This window comes from Lagopus muta, chromosome 29, assembly GCF_023343835.1.
Source record: "Lagopus muta isolate bLagMut1 chromosome 29, bLagMut1 primary, whole genome shotgun sequence".
Lineage (NCBI taxonomy): Eukaryota > Metazoa > Chordata > Aves > Galliformes > Phasianidae > Lagopus > Lagopus muta.
The window spans coordinates 1,483,946-1,503,389 of record NC_064461.1 but is presented as its reverse complement, the minus strand read 5'-3'; the positions used below and the strand labels follow the sequence as shown (position 1 = coordinate 1,503,389).

The window sequence follows — 19,444 nt, the reverse complement described above, 5'->3', positions numbered from 1 at the left end:
ACTGGGGGCGGGGGGGGGGGGAGGGACTTTGGTGCTTTAAAAGAAGCTTGATCTCAGGGCAGCGCACACTGGGAAGGGCAGCTCTGTGTAGGGCCGGGTCGGGCGGAAAGGCTCCGTTACTTCACGGCCCGCCTTGCTTCCCCCGACCCCGCCAAAGCGCAGGCGGCCGCCATCTTGGCCGCGGGGCAGGCCGGGAGCAAAGCGCATCGCTGAGGGGAAAGGGGGGGGGCAGCGCAAGGCGCAGGCGCGAAGTGGAGGGAGGGCGGCGGGGCGGGGCGGCGCGTGCGCATTGCCTGGGGGGCGAGCGGCTGCGCATGCGCGGCGCAGAGGCGGCGGTGTAGGGGGGGGCGCCGCCGAGGCCGTGTGAGGGAGCCTGGCACAAAATGGCGGCGGGGGGGCGGGCGCTGCGCGCGGAGGGGGCCGGCGAGTGACCGAGGCACCAGCGCACCTCATCCGCCGCCCGGGGGGGGGGGGAGGGGAGGGCGAAGCGGCGAGTGCCCCGCGCGGCCGCCGAACGGAGCTCGGAACGCGGCCGCCTCTCGCTGTGGGGCCGCCTCGTTCTCCACACACCCAACACCCGCCCCCCCCCCCCCGCTCTGTTTCTCCTCCCCGGCGCAGCGCGACGCGGCGGAGCCGTCAGGGCGGGCGGCGGCCGCGGCCCCGCGGGGCTGTGAAGGCCGTGAGCGCCGCCGCCGTCCGCGCGGCCCCGCCTGGGAGAGCAGGGCAGGAAGATGGCGGCGGGCGGCGGAGGCGGCGGCAGGGCCTCCTCCTCGGCCGCGTCCTCCTCGGCCGGAGCGCTGGAGGCCTCGCTCGACAGGAAGCTGCAAGCGGTGACCAACACCATGGAGTCCATCCAGGGCCTCTCCTCGTGGTGTCTGGAGAACAAACGGCACCACAGCACCATCGTCTACCACTGGATGAAGTGGCTGCGGCGCTGTGAGTGCGGGCGGCGATCGGGCCGGGCCGCCCCTTTCCCTTCCCGTCCTTCTGTCAGCGTTCGGTGCGCGGCCGGGCTGGAATGGATGAGGGCAGCTCCCGGGAAACGGAGCGGTTCCCGTTGCTGGAGGGGCTCCTTTCCTCTCCCACGCTTTGGAAACTGAGATTGGGTTTCGTATTCTGTGCTCCAAAGGCTTTTCCAGCCGTGTTGTTGGGGTGGTCCGTGTCGGGGAGAGGTGTGCTTAGAAAGGGGCGGCTTCATGGCAGCCTTGGCTGCGTGCTGCCAAAGCTCAGGGTTGGCTCTGGGGCTCAGCGCGGTGCCCGCAGCCCAGCAGTGGAGTTGTGATGGTGGTGCTGGTGTTGAGCCAAAGCTGCCCAGCTCAACTTCATGGAGCACTCAGATCTGACGTGCTTCGAGGCGTGATTTCCCAGAGGCCTTTCAGCTCCTGGGCAGGCTTTCAGCTTAGTGTCGCCGCTCTGTGCTTTGGAATAAATAAATGGAGTTGTTGCAGCTAAGCTGTGGTGCGTTGGGCCTCTGGAATTGTGCTTTGTGCTTTGCTTGAGTTGTTGTAGCGCGTCGTTTTGAGAGGTTGGAGGAAAGATGTGTTCAGTGCTGCGGAGTGGGGGATTGTGACCATCCTGTTCCACAGGAAACACAGACTGACATCAATAAGAAGGAAACGTGTTGGGTGCCAAAACTCAGATTTGGTGAATGCCAGCAACAGCACAGGAGTGGAAAAGTTGCTGTTTTCCCAAGTCTAAGCAAGGCTGAGTTATAGCTGGCTGATGTGTGAAGGTTTTCTGTGTTGGAGGAGCTAAAGTAAGCTCTGTAGTAGCACGGAAATAATATTGTTGTTCTGCAGTGTTGCTCTGCTTTGTGCTGAACCTTTTGTAAAGCCGTGCTGCAGTGGCTCGGTGACCCGCATGCATTTTAGCAGGACTTGAGTTAGTGTGGAGTGGGGGGTGAGGAGGTGCTGCATGTGCTCTGAGGGTTGTTTTGGTGATGCCTGGTAATGAGTCAGGCAGTCTGTCAGCTGTCAGCCCCGAAAGGTACAGCTGAACAGTGCATGAGGTCCATAAGCCACAAGGATGCTCCAGAGGATGGAGCACTTCTGCTATGGAGAGAGGCTGAGAGCTGGGGGTTTTCATCCTGGAGAAGAGAAAGCTCATTGTGGCCTTCCAGTATCTTGTAAACAGTAGGTAAACCAACTTATGTGTGTGATCTGATAGTGTAGGATGAGGGGGAATGGCTTTAAATTAAAAAAGAAGAGACTTAGATTAGATGATAGGAAATTCTTTAGCCGGAGGCATTGCAGTGCTGGCACTGCTGCCCAGAGAAGTGTGGGTGAACATCCATGGATGGAGCCCCGGGCAGCCTGAGCTGGTGTGGTTCCCAGCCCACAGGGGGCTGAGGTCCCTTCTGACCCAACCATGAGGTGATTCCATGTGCCACAAGCTCAGATGTCTGCCAGTGGTCGCTGGAGTTTGTCTTACGTTGATATTGATTGGAGAAAAATCACATTGAACTGACTGAAATATTCATTTATTTCTTGCTAATGCATTGAGTGATTAAAGAGTGATGTAAGAACCTGTTTGTTCCCAAGGAATAGCTTTGCCCGGGCTCTCGCTGGCGGTGCTATAAATTCACACAAGGCACAACGCTGTGTGTTTATCTTCTTCAGAACTCATCTCTGGAGCCCTGCGTTTGCTGTGGTCGCAGCAGTTGTCTTTTTACTCCTGGCAGAGGTGGTTCTGCTTTACTCCTCCACTCCAGGGAGCTGCCAAAGTCCCTTTCAAGCACATTCCTTGACGCTGCCCCTTCCTACTCATTCGAGTGCCTTCATTAGTCCTCTTCTTGTTCCAAGGTTCATCAGAAGTCATTGCTCTCTCTTTGGGAGCCATGGATGCTCTACTTCTGTCCTTCCAGCCCCTGTTGGCTGGGAGCTGTCAGTACCGGCCTGGACTTCTGTTTGGTTTGGTTTTCCACAAGCGATTCTGAGGTTGCCCTGGTGCATCCCCCATGTTTGTGAGGATTGCTTTGCACCTCACAGCTCTCTCCAGCAACGTGACTGAAGAGCCAAGAGCTTACTGTGCTCTCTGGAAGAATCCCAGAACCGCAGGGGTTGAAGGGGACTTCTGGAGCTCTTCCACTCCACCCTTCCTAAGCGGGTTCCTAACAGCAGGTTGCTCAGGAAAGTGTCCAGGTGGGTCTGTGGGTCTCCAGAGAAAGAGACTCACCCACCTCTCTGGGCAGCTTGTGCCAAAGCTCTGCCACTCAAACGTGCAGCAGTTCTTTCTCACGTTCTGGTTTGTGCCCTGTGCTCCTTTCCTGTCTCTGGGCGCCACCAAACAGAGCCCATCCTCCTGACCCACCCTTCAGATACTGATCAGGTGCCTCTCAGCCTTCTCTTCTCCTGGCAAACAGCCCCAGGGCTCTCAGCCTTTCCCCATTGAAAGGTGCTTCAGGCTGCCACCATCTCTGCAATTCTCTGCATAGAATTGAGGAGCTCAGAGCTGGGCTCAGTGCTGCAGCTGAGTCCTCCCTAGAGCAGAACAGAGGGGATGAGCACCTCCCTCAGCACGCTGCCCTCTTGGAGATGCACCCCAGGGTCCTGCTGGCCACCAGGGCACACTGCTGGATCTTGGTCAGCCCTTTGGCCACCAGGAGCTCCTGAAGACAACGCAGTGATGGGTACGGCTCCATTGGATGTTAGCTCCAAGCTGCCCCTGGTGCTGGCAGTGCAGCTGGAGGAGATGCACACAGCTCTGCTGTCAGTCATCCTTTCCTGCTGTTTCCCATTTGTGCCAAGGCAGCCTGAAGCGTGACGGAGGAGGAGGAGCTGCTCACCCCTCAGATGTGGCTGGGATTGCCTTGTACAAAGTGCACCTTGGGGCCAAAGGAACGTTGTTTCCTTCGCACAGCTTTCCTGCAGCTCACACAGTGGTTATGCAGCGTGCTGCTGGGTTGTACTTGGGATTCTGTGTGTTGTGCCACGTGGGTGGGTTTGGTTACAAAAAGCTCCATACTGATGGGATAACATGAATTGTGCTGAGGTTCAGCATAAGCAGGGGAGTTAATGATTCTAGGCGTTAGCTGCGTGTGATGTTTGTCTTAAAGCTGGTTTTGAATTTGCTGTGTTTGAAGGCTGTGTGTGGATTGAACCGTTTGAATCTTGGTGCATCTGCAGCGCCTGCTTGAGTTATGATGTGAAGTTAGTGAGATCTGCTGGAGAGCAACGTGTGAGGAGAGAGCATCCATCGACCAGAGGCTGACGTAGCAATGGGGTGCTGCATTTCAGTTACGTCACAGGGCAAACTTTGCTTTGATGCATTGATGACCTGACAGGTGATGGAAGCCAAAGTTGCTCAGAGTTGCTTCAGAAATGGGGGGTGTGCAGCTGTGGCTGGGTTTCAGCAGGGAGGGCAGCACTGTGTGCCCCCCCACGCTTGGTGAGAGAACGTTTGTCAAAACAACCCTGCTTTGCCTCGTCAGCACTCGTAAGATGAAGGCTGGAAATTGCTGTTTCTGTTAACAAACCTTTTAGCTGTCCATGTTTGTTGCTATCAAAGTTTGTTCTGGAGCATCGGTACTTCAGCAGCAGTCGGATCCCATACAGCAGACAGGCAGCTGTGTGCCAGTGCTCCCAGGTCGTCACGTTTTGTGCTGTTTCCTTGGGCACAGTTGAGGCCCTTTTGCCAGCAGCGTGCGATTTGGGGTGAGCGGTGCATGAAGGGGCTTCACACGGCCACAGCTTTTGGTGTGTGAATGTGCTGTGTCATTCACGAGCACAGACTGTCTGCTCCACAATAAGGCCATTGAAGTAGCTGCATTCAGTATGCTAAAAGCGAGCTGTGCCCATATTTCTGCAGGTACGCTGCTTGCAGTAAACGCACTGGTGGCCATGGATACCCCTCTGTGTGTGAGATGAACACGGGAGGAGAGATGTGTTCCGTTCAGCATTCAGTTTCCAATCAAATTGTGCAAGTGTGTTGTTGTCAGCTGCCAAATACAAACGCAGCGTGTGCATGGGAGGGTTTCTCAGGTGTGATGTGAGGTTTGAGCGCAAGCTGGGGCTTCCTTTCTGGTTGGCTTGGAGCTGGAAAGGGCTGGCTGTTGCCGAGGGCCAGCAGGAGCCTGAGTTCCACACTGAGTTTTTTGGTTGACTTGTGTTGTGGGTTTGGGTTTTTGTGTGCACACTGCAGGTAAGGGGCTGAGCTGAGAGCACCGCTTGCCTCTGCTCTGAATGCTTCCCAGCTGGAAACCTGGAGATGGGAGCAGTGGGGACACAGCCTCACTGCTGGAAGAGGCCGGAATCACCCATGAGAATGGGGTTCTGCACAGCATCAGGCTGCCTCTGCCCCAAATCGCCCCGGTCCTGAAGAGCCAGAGCAGTCAGAGAGACGTGCTGATGGCCAGCACAGCCCATAGGGTCACCAAGGAGGGTGGGAGTCTGCTCCACGCTCCCACGAGCTCCAGCAAAGCAGGATATTGTCACCATCCCTATATTTAAATCCTAACGTGATGTAGTTAAATTAAGTGAAATTAAATTAATTAGCATGGAGATCGGCTTACTAAGCGACAAGTGCTGTTGCTGCTCCATTTAAGAGAAGATTTGATGGAGTAATTGAATTTGGAACTGGATATAAGTAAGATAAAAGAGGAGTTTGGTATGGGTGTTTCAAGTGAGAGCAGCAGTGCAAGTGTGGTGTTGTCTGGGGGTGCAGTGGTAGGAGGTTCAGGGACCAAAACTGGTGCCAGCACAGCAGGAACAGGGGAGGCTGTTTGGAGAAGAGATGCAGATCTGAGTCCTCTGTGCTCTGCACAAGAGCTTGTGTTAACTTGTGCTTCTGGAAGGGCTGTTTGAGCAGCTCTTTTTCAGAGAAGATGCAGCACGTTGAACTCTTGTGCTGCTGAGGATTGCTTTGAGCCAGATGCATTGAAATGATGGGGCTGGGGCCAGGAGGGAGCACTTGTATGGGGTCCCTGGTTTCCTTAGGGGACAGTGAAGTGGTGTGAAAAATGTCACTCCCTCCATGCCCTGAGTTGGGGCAACAGCAGAGGCAGTTCTGGGGGTGGAAAAGCCTCCCTGGTAAAGCCACAAGTTGTAGAGACTGTTACAGAGCTGTGAAAAAGAAGGGAGAGTGGATTTAAACACGATTATTCTTAGAAAATATGGACAAGTGAACTCTGGAGTTGTTGTCAGAAGCCAAACGGCGCGATGCTGGGGCTTGAGAGGCCGTGCTGGACTCACGCTCAGAGCATTGACTGCTGTTCTTCTGCAGAATGCTGAGCTGTTTGTGGGCTGTTTGACCTCACAGATGAGCCTCTGCTGCTCTGCCTGATCGCAGGTTCCTTCCATAGCACAGAGGGCACAGCAGCAGCGCAGGCCCAGCAGTGCTCTATGGTCTCTCTGAGCCCAAGCCAGAAAGGAGGCCTGGCTTTAGGAGGGAATGGCACTGAGTTACGGGGAGCTCTGTGAGTCGCCCTCTCAAGCTGCAGTTTTTATCACTGCTCTGAGCTTGCTGCTGCACACAGCATCGATGGAAATGCTGAACAAAAACCCAAAAGCAGGCCCCTACCTTATGTCAGAAGTGCTGCAGACATCTCTTCTCCTACCTGATAACAGACCTGAATCTTCTTTTTGTCCTCAGCTGCCTTTCCTCATCGATTGAATCTCTTTTACTTGGCCAACGATGTCATACAGAACTGCAAGAGAAAAAACGCGATTGTGTTCCGTGATACGTTTGCAGAAGTGCTTCCTGAAGCAGCTTCTTTAGTGAAGTAAGTGACAGTCTGAGGTTTAACATCTCAAAACAGTGATGTTTCTTTTCCTCCTCCACACTGCAGACATCTCAAACCCTCCAGAAACGGGAGCAGAATTTCATATTGTGTTCATTACTTCACTCTTGTTAACAACAATATGTGGCTTGAATTTCACGCAGATGCCTTGCAGTGGGAATTAGTCTCCATCTGGGCAGATAGCCACTGTCTGAAGGCTCTCTTATTGACTCAGATGTACAACTGCTTGTATTATTATTCATTTTAAGTGATGAGGAGTTGCTGTCTGTGTGGCAGATAAAAGCCACTGTGCTCTTTTTTAGGGATCCGTCGGTTTCCAAATCTATAGAAAGAATCTTCAAAATCTGGGAGGACAGAAACGTGTACCCTGAGGAGACCATTTTGGCATTAAAAGAAGCTCTCAGTAAGTGATTTGCCTTTCACGTTTCTTAACTTACGAACTTGTAGGTGAGCTCAGTGAGAAGGTTTCTGAGGTGGCTGAACAGAACGCATTTGTTGTGCACGTGTGCGCTTCCCACGCCTGTGTGGAGCAAGAAAAAAATAGTGAGAGGTTGTGAGAAGCACTGAATGTGTTTCCTGCACCTTCCTAAAGACGATTCTGAATCCTCCAATGTAAGCTGGGTTGTTCCAGCTGACAGTAAAGTCATCACGAGTGCAAAGTGCTCTTGGGATGCTGAAATGTGTCCTGGCACAGGAGCTGGGGCTCTGGCTTTTCCTTTGAGGTGTGAGCTGAGGAACTACGGTGGCTTTGTTCCTTTCGTTCTCAGTATTAAGTTGGTTTTGCTGTTAATATTTGTTGTGTAGGAAACAGGCTGCAAGCAAAGCTGCATGTATGTCCCTGAGTACTTAATAAGAGAACCCTGCTTAAAGCCTGAAATCACTCTCACTGACTGTGAGCATGTGTGGTCACCTGCAGCCAGAAATTAGCCAACACTGAGGTCCTTGACTTGAAGGAAATCAGTCTGTGTTTCTGCTTCGTTTGGTTGCCTCACTGACAGCCAGAGGAGCTTCAGGAAATCCTCATCTTTGGTTCTGCAGAGCCAGTTGTAGTCGTTGCAGCAGAGGTGCAACATCGTGGGCTCAGGGTTTGGCACGTGAAAAGGCTTCAGTTGAGCATTGCGTGTCGAGAAATGAAGTTCATGCATAAGTCCTGAAATCTCTCTTAGCTGCTGTAATTTTAAAGCAAACGTATTTCAGATCATTACAAATCAGGTGTTGTGGCTGTTTTTCTGACTTGCATTACATGTCTGTTGAATGCTCATTTCCTGCAAGCCTGTCTAGGGAGACAAGTGGTGTAGCTTTATTGTCAGATGCCTTGTGTTTTTCCTTCTTGTTTTGGTTATGACTGTGATTTTTGAACTGTCGTAGTGCAAGGGCAAACAGAAACTTGATTTAAAAATGGCAGACCATCCCACAAGTTGCTGTATCCCTGAGTAAACTTAGGTTCTCTTGGGCATCCAGCAGCTCATCGAAGGAATTTGGTCTAGGTATTTTAAAACAAATTTCTGTTCACTCTTCTACCATGCAACCATATGGCACCAAAACCAGATTCTTAAAGGAATCCCATAATGCCAGACTGCAAAAAATGAAATGTTTTCCAGGTACCACTTTCAAAACTCAGAAGCAGCTGAAAGAAACTCTGAACAAACAACCGAATAAGCCGTGGAAGAAATCACAAAGTAAGGAAACAATGTGAACTCTCTGAACTAATATAAAAATTGCCTTCTTGAGGAAGAAAGGCTATAGCCCAAAATGGGCAGAGTACCTGGACTAAAATACGAGCCAGCATGCACCTTCCAGGCTTGTAAAGCTCCTTACAGACTAATGTGTAACGCACCAAGGAGTTGTTGCTAGAGAACCACTTTTTAAAGGAATGAAGTATGGAGAGAAAAAAAAAGTCTTTGAGAGCAGAGGTTATGAACAGTAGAGGTGAAACCTCTTGGAAACTGGCATTAGACTATGCAGAGATGGAGAGAAGACAGACAGAACCTTGTACTTTGGCAGCAGGAAGGCATGGTGAACACTACCTGCATGCTCAGGAGCACATCTTCAACAGCAAAGTAGGTGATAGGATAAAAGAAAACTGGAAGCTGGCAGTACAGATAATGAACTTTGCCTCCAACATTATCAGAATGCAGCCTAGCTGGAAATGCATTTGTAATACAGCAATCTTATTGATCTTGTTATGCACCAAAGCCTTGAATGCTCAATAAAGCAGGATGGTGGAATGTTAGGTGTCAGATGCAGCACACGTCTGCCTGTGCTGAGATCAGAAGGTTAACAAAAGAGCTTGGAAGCTTTTATTACTTGGCTAACATCACGAGCTGCTTTCCCAAACAAAAGTGCACTGTAAATTCAGCATGGATGAAGGACGTGTCATTTCACTTCTTGTCAGATGTTTCTCCTGTTTTGTCCAGAAACAAATGGATTTAGTGTCTCCTGATGGTGGGATTCCATCCGTCCTCACCACTGCTGAGGGAGTGAGAGAGTGATCAGAACAGGAGCGTAGGGATTTGTTTTTAAGGCTGAGAACTTGGTTAAACTTTGTAAGTAGCAAAGAGGGACCACATCACAAGGAAATAACGAGCCGTGTGTCTGGCATTTAGGAAACACTTTTACCTTCCTCTGTAGAGAGGAATAAACTGTCATCAATAGGGCTGCCAGGTGAACCTTGTGTAGAGCAACCGCAGAGCTGGAAAGGGTGAACTTTTATAGTACACAAAAGCTGTAAAGCAGTGGTATAATTTGTTGGCCTCAATCAAAGACAATCTAGCTAATGGAAAGCTAGAGCACTGAGGGACGTGTGTGGAGGGAGAGCTGCAATGAGTAACAACAGCCTGTGAGTTCTTCATTATGTTAAATACTTTAATTAGGGCTGCCCTTCTTGACTTTTGCTTCGCATCACTGTGTCATTCCTTGGTTTCTTTATACTTTCTCTTTATTCCAGCAGCATCCGCAAACCCAAAAGCTGCTCTGAAGTCCAAGATCGTTGCTGAATTCAGAGTAAGTTTGCTAGCAGAAGTGTTCTGTTGCACTAACCTCTGTCCTCAGACTGTAACTTTTGTGTAGCTTACATTCACCAGCAGCATAAGCTTGGTCAGAAGCTCCACTATTCAGTCTCCTTTCATTCCTTGGTGTATAGTGGCTGCTAGATGTCTCAGTTGCAATTTCTATGAGAGCTGTGATCCCTTCTGTGAGCCTTTATGGACAGCGGGGCAGCTGAAAAGCATTCTGAGCTGCATGGGGACTCCCTGCAGTAGTGATTTTCCTTTGGAATAACCTGGTGCAGCAGTTCAGCTTCTCAGGGGCAGCGTGGAATCCAAATGCTGCACTTGGAAGAGCTGGCTGCACACAGTGCCACTGAGGTGCCGCTCACCAAGGCAGATCACCTTAGAGATCAGCTTAGGGTGGCTGAGGGGGTTTTGGCAACACATTTATCTTAACTGGGTGCCCAGAACGTGGGAGATAGATGACTGAAAAGCAAGCTGACTAGCAAAGGCAGTGATTTATTCAAAAATAAAAGTAGAAAAGGTCCATCCCTTTTAATTGTCCCAGCAGTTTGTTGCTGAGGTGGGTCTGTGGTGGTTGCTTTGCAAAGCGAGGTTTCTCTTCTGCAGAATGTGATGAGGATGCTTTTCTTCTTGGATTTTTCAGCCACAATCTCTCATCGATGAACTGCTGTTATATAAGCGCTCAGAAGACCAGATAGAACTGAAAGAGAAGCAGCTTTCCACCATGAGAGTGGATGTATGCAGCACTGAAACACTTAAATGCTTAAAAGGTAAAGGCTGTCTAATGGATACAAACTGATATAATATGCCCAAAACAGTTCTGGGAATTTCTGTTGAGCCTTAAAACAGAAATTGGGTTCTGTGCAGTTAAGAAACAGTAAACAGGTGCCTAAAATACTTCATTTGAAACTGGGTTTAGAAACCAGCTGATAGAGGCATAAACAGTGAGACTCTGCTGTGCACCGTTCACAGATGCCCTCACACGTCCTCACAAGCATTCTTGACCTGTTCAGTTCACCTGAAATGCTGGCTGGTGGCTGCCAGGTCACTCACATGGTGTTCATCTCCTTCTAGACAAAACAGGTGGGAAGAAGTTCTCCAAGGAGTTTGAAGAAGCAAGCTCAAAGCTGGAAGAGTTTGTGAATGGCTTAGACAAGCAAGTGAAAAATGGCCCCTCTCTAACTGAAGCCCTGGAGAACGCTGGGATATTTTATGAAGCACAGTATAAGGAAGTCAAGGTGGTAGCAAACGTAAGTAGGAGCTTCCTTCATCTTCCTCAGGCAGAGTGATGTTCTGCTAGGCATCTTAGAGGCTGGAAAGTGCATCATCTGTTTGTGAAAAGGAGACCATAAAAATTAGTGGGTCAGAGGCTGAGTTACTTCCTTGCTGAAGTTCTGTAGCACGTCTGCATTTTTAAATGTGGAGAGAATTGCAGTTTTTTCTAAGAAATCCTAAATTCTGGAAGCCATACTAGGTGTAATCAGTGCAAGAAACAGATGAGCAAACTGAGGGGATCTGTTAGAAAATGGTTTTTATGGAAGTTTGGTTCTTGCTCTGCCAGTCAGACTGAAGACCCAAGGTCCGACTGCGGTGCATTCAGTGCAGGGTGCAGGTAGTTGGAAACTAAAATGACTTTCTAAGGCTGTGTTCTACTCCTGTTGTGTTGAGGCGTGTTGTCATCCTGTTAAATAAATACCAATGTCCTTTCTGTCTCAGGCTTATAAAACATTTGCTAATAGAGTGAGCAATCTGAAGAAAAAGCTGGATCAACTGAAAGCAACGCTTCCTGATCCGGAGGAGTCTCCTGTCCCTTCTCCAAGTATGGATGCCCCATCTCCAACGGGCTCTGAGTCCCCCTTCCAGGGAATGGGGGAAGAGGATAACTCTCATTCTCCAGCAGTTGGAAGCCGTAAGCCGGGATCTCCGGAGCCCGTGACAGATAATCGGGATGTGGAGGACATGGAGCTCTCTGATGTGGAGGATGACACGTCTAAAATCATCGGTATGTTCTGTGGGAGCAGCAGAGTGATTGTGTGGGAATCACATCCAGACAAAACGCCTTTCTTGGGCCTCCTTGGGGACGTAGCATTGGTGTCAAACCCTGATTGGACTCTGGATGGAGCACTTGGGTTTCAGTCCTCACCCCAGCATGGGAGTCACGGTCTGACTGTGCCCATCCCATCTCCTAAGCTAACCACAAAATTGCCTTTGTTTAACATATCCTACTGGAACCACTTGAGTTCTCTAACTGGGGTGAAATAAGGCTCACATTGAAAATCCTGTACCTGAAGTAATCCTTCAAGGACAGAGTGATAACCCTGGTCTCGTTTCTCCCCCCCCCCCCCCCCCCCCTACTCCCCCCAATACAGTGGAAGAAAGGAAAGAAAAGCAAGCTGCTCCAACTTCAGCACCTGTGAAGACTGAAAATACCCCCAAAGTGGTGCCATGTACCACTGCCACAGCCACAACCTCAGTGACAGTGACAGCACCTGCCCCAACTCCTCCGGCTCCAAAACCAGTGAGCTCAGCTCCCATCTCTTCGTCACCAGCTCTTGCGTTGCCCAACCTCGCCAATGTCGACCTGGCAAAGATCAGCTCCATTCTTAGCAGTTTAACTTCTGTCATGAAAAACACAGGTGAGTGCTGAAGTGGTTCTGGCACAGGTGTTTGGCTTGGAGGTGCTGGTAATGGAGTTTCGTTTTGTAATCTTTTGTTAAAGGAAAGTGGTTGTGAAATAAAGGTGAATTAGTTGTCACTTAAGGTCCTGGTTGAGTTTCTCTAACGCGACTGTTGGCTTTGTGAGCCTCTCGGTGTGCATGGCACTCTGTTGCAGTTGTGTGCATGGAAAACACGAGCCAAAAGAGCACCTGTCAACAAACCAACGTACATGAGTGGTGTGTGCTTCCATCCTAGGTGTCAGTCCTGCATCAAGACCTTCTCCAGGAACCCCAACAAGCCCCACAACTCTTACTAGCGGCCTGAAAACTCCTGCCATGGGGACTCCATCTGCTCCTTCCAATCCTTTAGCAAATATTCTCTCCAAAGTGGAAATAACTCCTGAAAGTATCCTGTCTGCTCTCTCCAAAACCCAGACTCAGACTGCACCAGCACTGCAAGGTACCGGGGTGAATTTTGAGTGAATGTCTGACTGTCCACTGGATGGCAATGTCAGTACTGACACACACTGCTGTGCAGTCCTACAGCAGAGATGGAGGGAGAAAAAACTCCTTTGGGATGTGTTCCACTTTTGGCAAATGTGGGTGACTTTTGTAGGTAACAAGTGTCAGCAGGGCAGTTTTATTGTCTGGGTGTACAGCTTTGTATTTTTGCCGTGAGCTAAGGGCATTCATCCAGTGCACTTTATGGAGGAATGCTGAATGTGACAGGAGACCAAGTGAGGTCTCTGTAGTTTCTCTGTGCTTTTGAGAGAGCTTTTTTTAAAATTAGAGCAGAAAAACTTCTGAAAAGTGCTATTGCTGCCTCTGCAACAGTGGTCAGTCCTGCAGCATGTGTGCCTCTGAGCCACAAAGCCAGGGCGAGTTACTGCCTGACTCAGTTGTGCATTCTAATGCATAGGTTAATTTAAACCTCTGGCAAAGGTTTGTGCCTCTGTGGGTACCAACATTAATATCAAAGCAAGAAAATCCAGTCGTTTTCCTGGCTAAAACATGAAGTAGTTTTAAGGAATATCTGTAGTGAAAACACAGAAATCTTTCCCTTGACAGGAGTTGAAGTTATCTTGCCTCTCACCTGAATACCTGAACGCAGCATTCTCTTTTCCAGGTTTGTCGTCTTTACTTCAGAGTGTTGCTGGAAATACCATTCAGTCCAGTGAAACTGCATCACAGAGCACTTCGGCATCGCCAGCCAACACAACCGTTCCTTGCTTGAAGGGAAGAAATATTCCTTCCAACGCTCAGTCGTTCATATCCAAAAATTTTGGGTACTCTCCAAATTCATCAGCTGCTGAGGTTTCCTCAACTTCAGTTAATAAGGCTCCTGTTGGACACACCGCAGGGCTTTCAAGTTCTGGTTTTAAGCCACCCACCAATTCCCTGGGATTTTCCAGTTCCCATCCTCCCAGCCCTTCTTCCCTCTTAACAACAGACACTTCAATGAGTCAACCCTCTGAAATTTCAAAGGCGAAGCTGGAATCGGAGCCCCCATCTCCAAGCCTGGAGATGAAGATTCACAATTTCTTGAAGGGAAATCCTGGCTTCAGTGGTCTGAACTTGAATATTCCGATTTTAAGCAGCTTAGGGTCCAACATGGCACCGGAAAGTCACTCCTCTGACTTTCAGCGAGGTCCTACCAGCACCTCCATGGACAACGTGGATGGAACACCAGTCCGCGACGAGCGAAGCGGGACGCCCACCCAGGATGAGATGATGGACAAGCCGACCTCCAGTAACGTCGACACTATTTCTTTGCTCTCAAAAATCATGAGCCCGGGTTCTTCTACTCCCAGCAGCACGAGGTCGCCTCTTCAGAGCAGAGATGATGGATATCCCCAAGAACTTTCCAATTCTGTGCACACCTACCGGCCCTTCAGCCTGGGCAGAGATTCTCCGGCCGGCATGTACAAGCAGTCTGCAGACAGCATGGAAATACCCTCCTCTTTAATGGACTCCTCTCAGGAGAAGTTTTATCCAGACACATCTTTTCAGGAAGATGAAGATTACCGTGACTTTGATTACTCCGGGCCACCGCCGTCTGCCATGCTAAACCTGGAGAAGAAGCCGGCCAAGTCTATTTTGAAATCAAGTAAACTATCTGAAGGTGCAGAGTATCAGCCAGTCCTGCCGAGCTATGGTCAAAGATCGCAGGATTTCAGCGTGAAGCCGTCGTTCCCTCAGTCAATGAGGTCTATCCTCGATCAGAGCGAGGGCTGCGACACGCTGTCCACGTCCCCGGGGATGTACGGGAGCTACGGCCTCAGGGGAAACGACTCCACCTCGGATGGCTCCCCTTCGCCCAGCAAGAACGACGTTTTTTTCACACCAGACTCCAATCATAACAACTTGCCCAAACCCGTGGTGCACTCTGGCCTCTCGCAGAAGCAGTACCCGGACTCCCCCCACTCGATTCCCCACCGGTCGCTTTTCTCTTCTCAGAGCACTCTTCCCAGCCCCGCGGGCAGAGCGCCCGCGCCAGGTGTGGACAAGTCCCTGGGCTCTTCCATTTCTGCCACGTCCACGATCGAATTCAAGAACATGCTCAAAAATGCCTCTCGTAAACCCTCCGAGGAGAAGCATTTCAGCCAGCTTCCTAAAAGCAGTTCAAATGAAGGGGTTAGCCACAGCCAGGCTGGTGCTTCCAAAGGAGAGCAGCAGCAGCAGCAGCAAGAGGAGCACTACCGCATAGAGACCAGAGTGTCGTCGTCGTGCTTGGATTTGCCTGACAGCACTGAGGAGAAAGGAGCCCCTATCGAGACGCTGGGCTACCACAATGCGTCGAGCAGGGGAATGTCCGGGGAGCCCATCCAGACGGTGGAGTCCATCCGAGTGCTGGGGAAAGGAAGCAGAGGACACGGACGAGAGGCGAGCAGGTCGGGGTGGTTTGAGATAAGCAACACGGGGAGCGCCTTTGACAACGGGCCCTCGAGTGCGCCTGAGCTGCCGGGCCTGGGCGGCTTCCAGGCGCAGTACAAGGAGCGCGTGCCGCCGTTTCAGGAGAGCGTCAACAATTTCAGAACAAACAACTTCAGCCCTGCTTTCGACCACCACATGCCGCCTCCCATCGCGCCTCCTCCCATCGAGCACGGGACTCCTTTCCCAAGGGATCCGGTCGGTCCCCCCCGCCGGTCCCCCAGCCGCGCCACCCAAGGATCACGGCAGCCTCTTCCCGAGGGATCACTCGGTCCCTCCCCACATGCCGCCCGTGGATCACGCCAACCCCTTCTCGAAAGAAACCTCCTCTCCTCTCTCGCTGCCCCACGGCGTGCCCCCGCCTCCCTCCGTGGAGCACACCGGGGTCCCCTTCCCCACACCCCCGCCGCCCCCCGTCCCCGGGGAGCACGCCGGCGTCCCCTTCCCATCGCAGCCACCGCCAGCCGGGGAGCACGGCGGCGTGCCCTTCCCCGCTCCCCCCCTCGCCGTGGAGCACGGCGGCGGCGCCTTCCCCAAGGAGCACGGTACCGTTCACCAAGGGACGATGAAAGAGCATTTCGGTGTGCACGCGGGACCCAGGGAGCCGAGCCAGCCCCAGCGGGACCACGGCGGCGCGCCCCTGGGCCGTGTCCGCGAAGGGGTGGCCATGGCCTCCCTGGGCAGGGAGCAGCTGGGGCCGACCCGCAGCGTCACCCCCATCGCTCACAGGGACGGTGCGAACCGCGGCGCCATGATGGTCAGAACCCCGCGGGCAGATTTCAGGCCCCGCGAGCCCTTCATGAACAGAGACCCCTTTCACAGCCTGAAGAGGCCGCGGCCGACTTTTGGAAGGGGTTCCCCTTTCTTTGCACCAAAACGCCCCTTCTTCCCCCCCAGGTACTGAAGCAGACGCCGATCTCTTGAGCGAAGGTATTGGGACGTTGTAGGAGCAGTGGAGTAGCGCTTTCACTTGATTTTTCTTTCATTTTTTTCTCCCCCCTCCTCGACTCCCCTCCGGCCCCCCCCCAGCCCCTTCCCCCCTCCTCTCCCCCCCCCCCCCCCCCAAAAAAAAGTCCCATATAACACTTTCCTAAATTAAATGTTCTGTATTTTTCGGTTGTTTATTTCCTAAGCCGCCCCCTTGGTGCGAGACTAGAGAAAATGTTTTAACGAAAAGAAGTATTGCTGTTGTAATAAAACTTCCGGTAGTAGTTTAAAAAAGAAAAAAAAAAAAAAAACACACAAAACACACAAAAAAAGAAAGATCAAATGCGCGACGTTGGGATGTTCTTTTAGCTGATTACCAAATTGCTTTGCCTCCCCACTCCTCAGCCCGTGTCAGACACGAGGAGAGGTGGGGGCAGCAGCTCGGCTGCTGGGAGGGATGAATAAAGGGTCCAAGCGCTTCGTGCTGTGACAAACACCAACCCTTCCTGTGCCTTTCTTGGGGACGAGCCACCTTTTCCCCCTTCTCCCGGCGCCTGCAGCTCTGTCCCTTCCTGGGGGGGCAGCTGGGAGCGTCGGGCGTTGCAGAAACCCCCAGAGCTGCCCCAGGCCCTGCTCAGCCCAGCCACCGGCTGCAAACTGACCCGCGTGCTCCCCAGCTCCCTGCAGCTTTCTGCCCCCAAAAGAGCAGGGAATGCGGCGTGGTGGCACCGGGGCCGGCATGCATCCCCTGCACCACCCCAGCACCGCGTCCTCAGCTCCGTCGTGAGCCCTCCTGTAGATCTTAACCACCGTTTGGGAGAAATCCATCGGTCTGTCGTTTGTTTGTTTGTTTGTTTTATTTTATTTTATTTTATTTTGTTCTGGGAACACTGTTGACTTTGTACGTGTGTATATAATCACTTTTTAACGACATCTCTTCGATGGTTGACAAACTCACAGACTGTACCAGAGAGATCCTGCATGCAGAGCGATGGGGCGATCAGCTCCCCCTCCTGGGGACGGCGCTGCGGCCGCACGCAGGGGGCTTTTATATGAAGTTGGAATTTTACTTGATTATTTTATTTTATTATTATTATTTTTTTTTTTTTTTTTAGTTGGTAGAACTCATTATATATGTTTGATAAGGGTGTAGGGTTAAATATCTACATAAAGATTACAAAACCAGACGATGGCAGATCGTTTCTTTGCTGTGCGTGCCGGGGGCCGTGCTCGGTGCCATCATGGGGTGCTCAGCATGGGGCTGATCATCCTCTCCCTGTGCCTCGAAGCACTGAATCTCAGCTCTGAACATCTTTGGCTGCGGCTCTGGATGGGAAACCCAGAGCTTGGTTTGAAGTGTGGAGCCCCATCGCATCCCTTGAGCCCCACACTGGGGTCTGGCTGTGGCTGCGGTGCTCCCCAACCCCCCGGATACAACATGAATGACTTTGCTGCTGCTTTTGTTTCAAGCAGTGATTTCCACATCCAACGTGTGAGACTGACTGCTGCTGGCATCTCCGAGGCCGGGAGGAACACGAGGACTCGTGAGGAGAGAAACCATCCTGCAAAGAGAAGCCGAAAGAAATGAGGTATTTGAACAGTGGGAGCTGCGTGGTTCTGGGTCTGGTTCCTCACGTTGCTCTGCGCTGTTGCTTTAACGCTGCGTTAACGATGGCACCGCTGAGCACAGTGAAACCCATGCAGTGATTTGGAGACATGAAGGCATTTTGGGGGTGTGTTTTTTTTTCCTTTCTCCCCATGTCTGTGATTTCAATCCCCGGCGATACTTTTTGTATTTCACCTGATGAGGAAAACAACAGAAAAATAAAACGCCTGGTTTTTTTTACATAAAGTAACGATAAACGAAGCGCGTCTCGTGGTTCCCAAAGTGGAGCCGGAGGGGAATGTGGACACATGGACGGACACACGGGTGGATGGACGGACACACGGACGCACGGACGCCGGGCAGCTCTCAGTGCTCAGCACCGCCTGCTGGATGATGTGCACGGCTGGGGGGCTTCAGTTTGCTTTTGTGTGTTTTAACCCTGCAGAACAACCGGGCTCTGAGCTGCAGGAGGGCGAGCTGCTGCTGTTCCCAAAGCACCATCAATGGGGCCGTTTGCTTTTCCCTGTAGGTCGGGGCGAGAGGGCAGCACGCGTTGGAGGAAGCGGCGGTGGAACGGCAGAGCGCTCTGAAACATGTATTCCTCCATTAATAAAACACCCGTTGGATCGGGGTCATCCCCTGTGAAACCCTCCTCCTGCTATGGCTGGGGTCGGGCAGCTGCTGCTCTTCTCTCCACTCTCCATCCCCACCAGCGCTGCTCTCCCACCCAGACAGGAGCAATGCTTCCTCCCCGCTCAGCATCTCAAGGTTTTGTTTACATCCCAGTTTTTCCCTCTTTGTGCTGTTCTGCCTCCTTTTCCTTCAGCTGAACGATGCTTCAGCGCTCTGGCACCACCATCTGAGGGCTGCAGACGGAGCACGGCTGCTCCAAAGGACCAAATGGCACCGCAGTGTGGGTCTGAAGCCCGATGTGGGTCTGAACCCCGACATGGACATTGCTGCTGCCCCAGGGTCAGCCTGGGGGATGGCAAAACCCGATGTTTATGGGGAAAGAGAAAACCCCATCCCTACAATAGGGGTACTGTTGGCTCCCAGTTCTGCTGGTGGGGCTGTGAGGTGGAGGCTGAGGGGCAGGAGAGCAAAATTGTGGCAGCGTTGTGGGGCCTGGAGGATTTGGGATGTTTGTGTGGGGCAGCGGCCAAAGGAGCACAAAATGGCGGCGTTGGGGCCCACAGCATTGGGGTGTTTTTTTGTGGGCATTCTGTAGGACAGCAAAGTTTCAATATTTGGGGTGTTTTGTGGGGTGGTGACTGCAGGAGTGTAAAACGATGGCACTGAGGGGATTTGGGGCGTTTTGCACGATGCTGGGAGCCGCTGTGGGAGCACAAAATGGCGGCATGCGGGGCTCTGCAGCGCTGGGGGGCTCTGACTGCAGGAGGACAAAATGGCAGCGTTGGGACCCACAGCGTTGGGGTCGTTTTTTGTGCACCGCAGAACGGCAGCGTTCCCATATTCAGGGCGTTCTGTGGGGGGCGGCTGCAGGAACCCCCATGGCTGCATTTTGGGGCCATTTGGGGCATCGATGCGGGACAGCAGCCCTCGGAAGCACAAAATG

The 19,444-nt window shown here is 51.9% G+C and overlaps 1 protein-coding gene across 1 annotated transcript; it reads left to right on the top strand.

Annotated features, from left to right (window-relative positions):
• Window positions 1-634: 634 nt before the first annotated feature.
• Window positions 635-16,378, top strand: RPRD2 (regulation of nuclear pre-mRNA domain containing 2). The gene is given in 12 exon segments (XM_048929132.1): window positions 635-936; window positions 6,589-6,718; window positions 7,039-7,139; window positions 8,338-8,415; window positions 9,684-9,739; window positions 10,391-10,517; window positions 10,822-10,997; window positions 11,464-11,749; window positions 12,117-12,383; window positions 12,661-12,864; window positions 13,531-15,542; window positions 15,544-16,378. Coding segments are annotated over 12 exon segments (4,338 nt in total). The 5' UTR covers window positions 635-731; the 3' UTR covers window positions 16,240-16,378.
• Window positions 16,379-19,444: the final 3,066 nt, after the last annotated feature.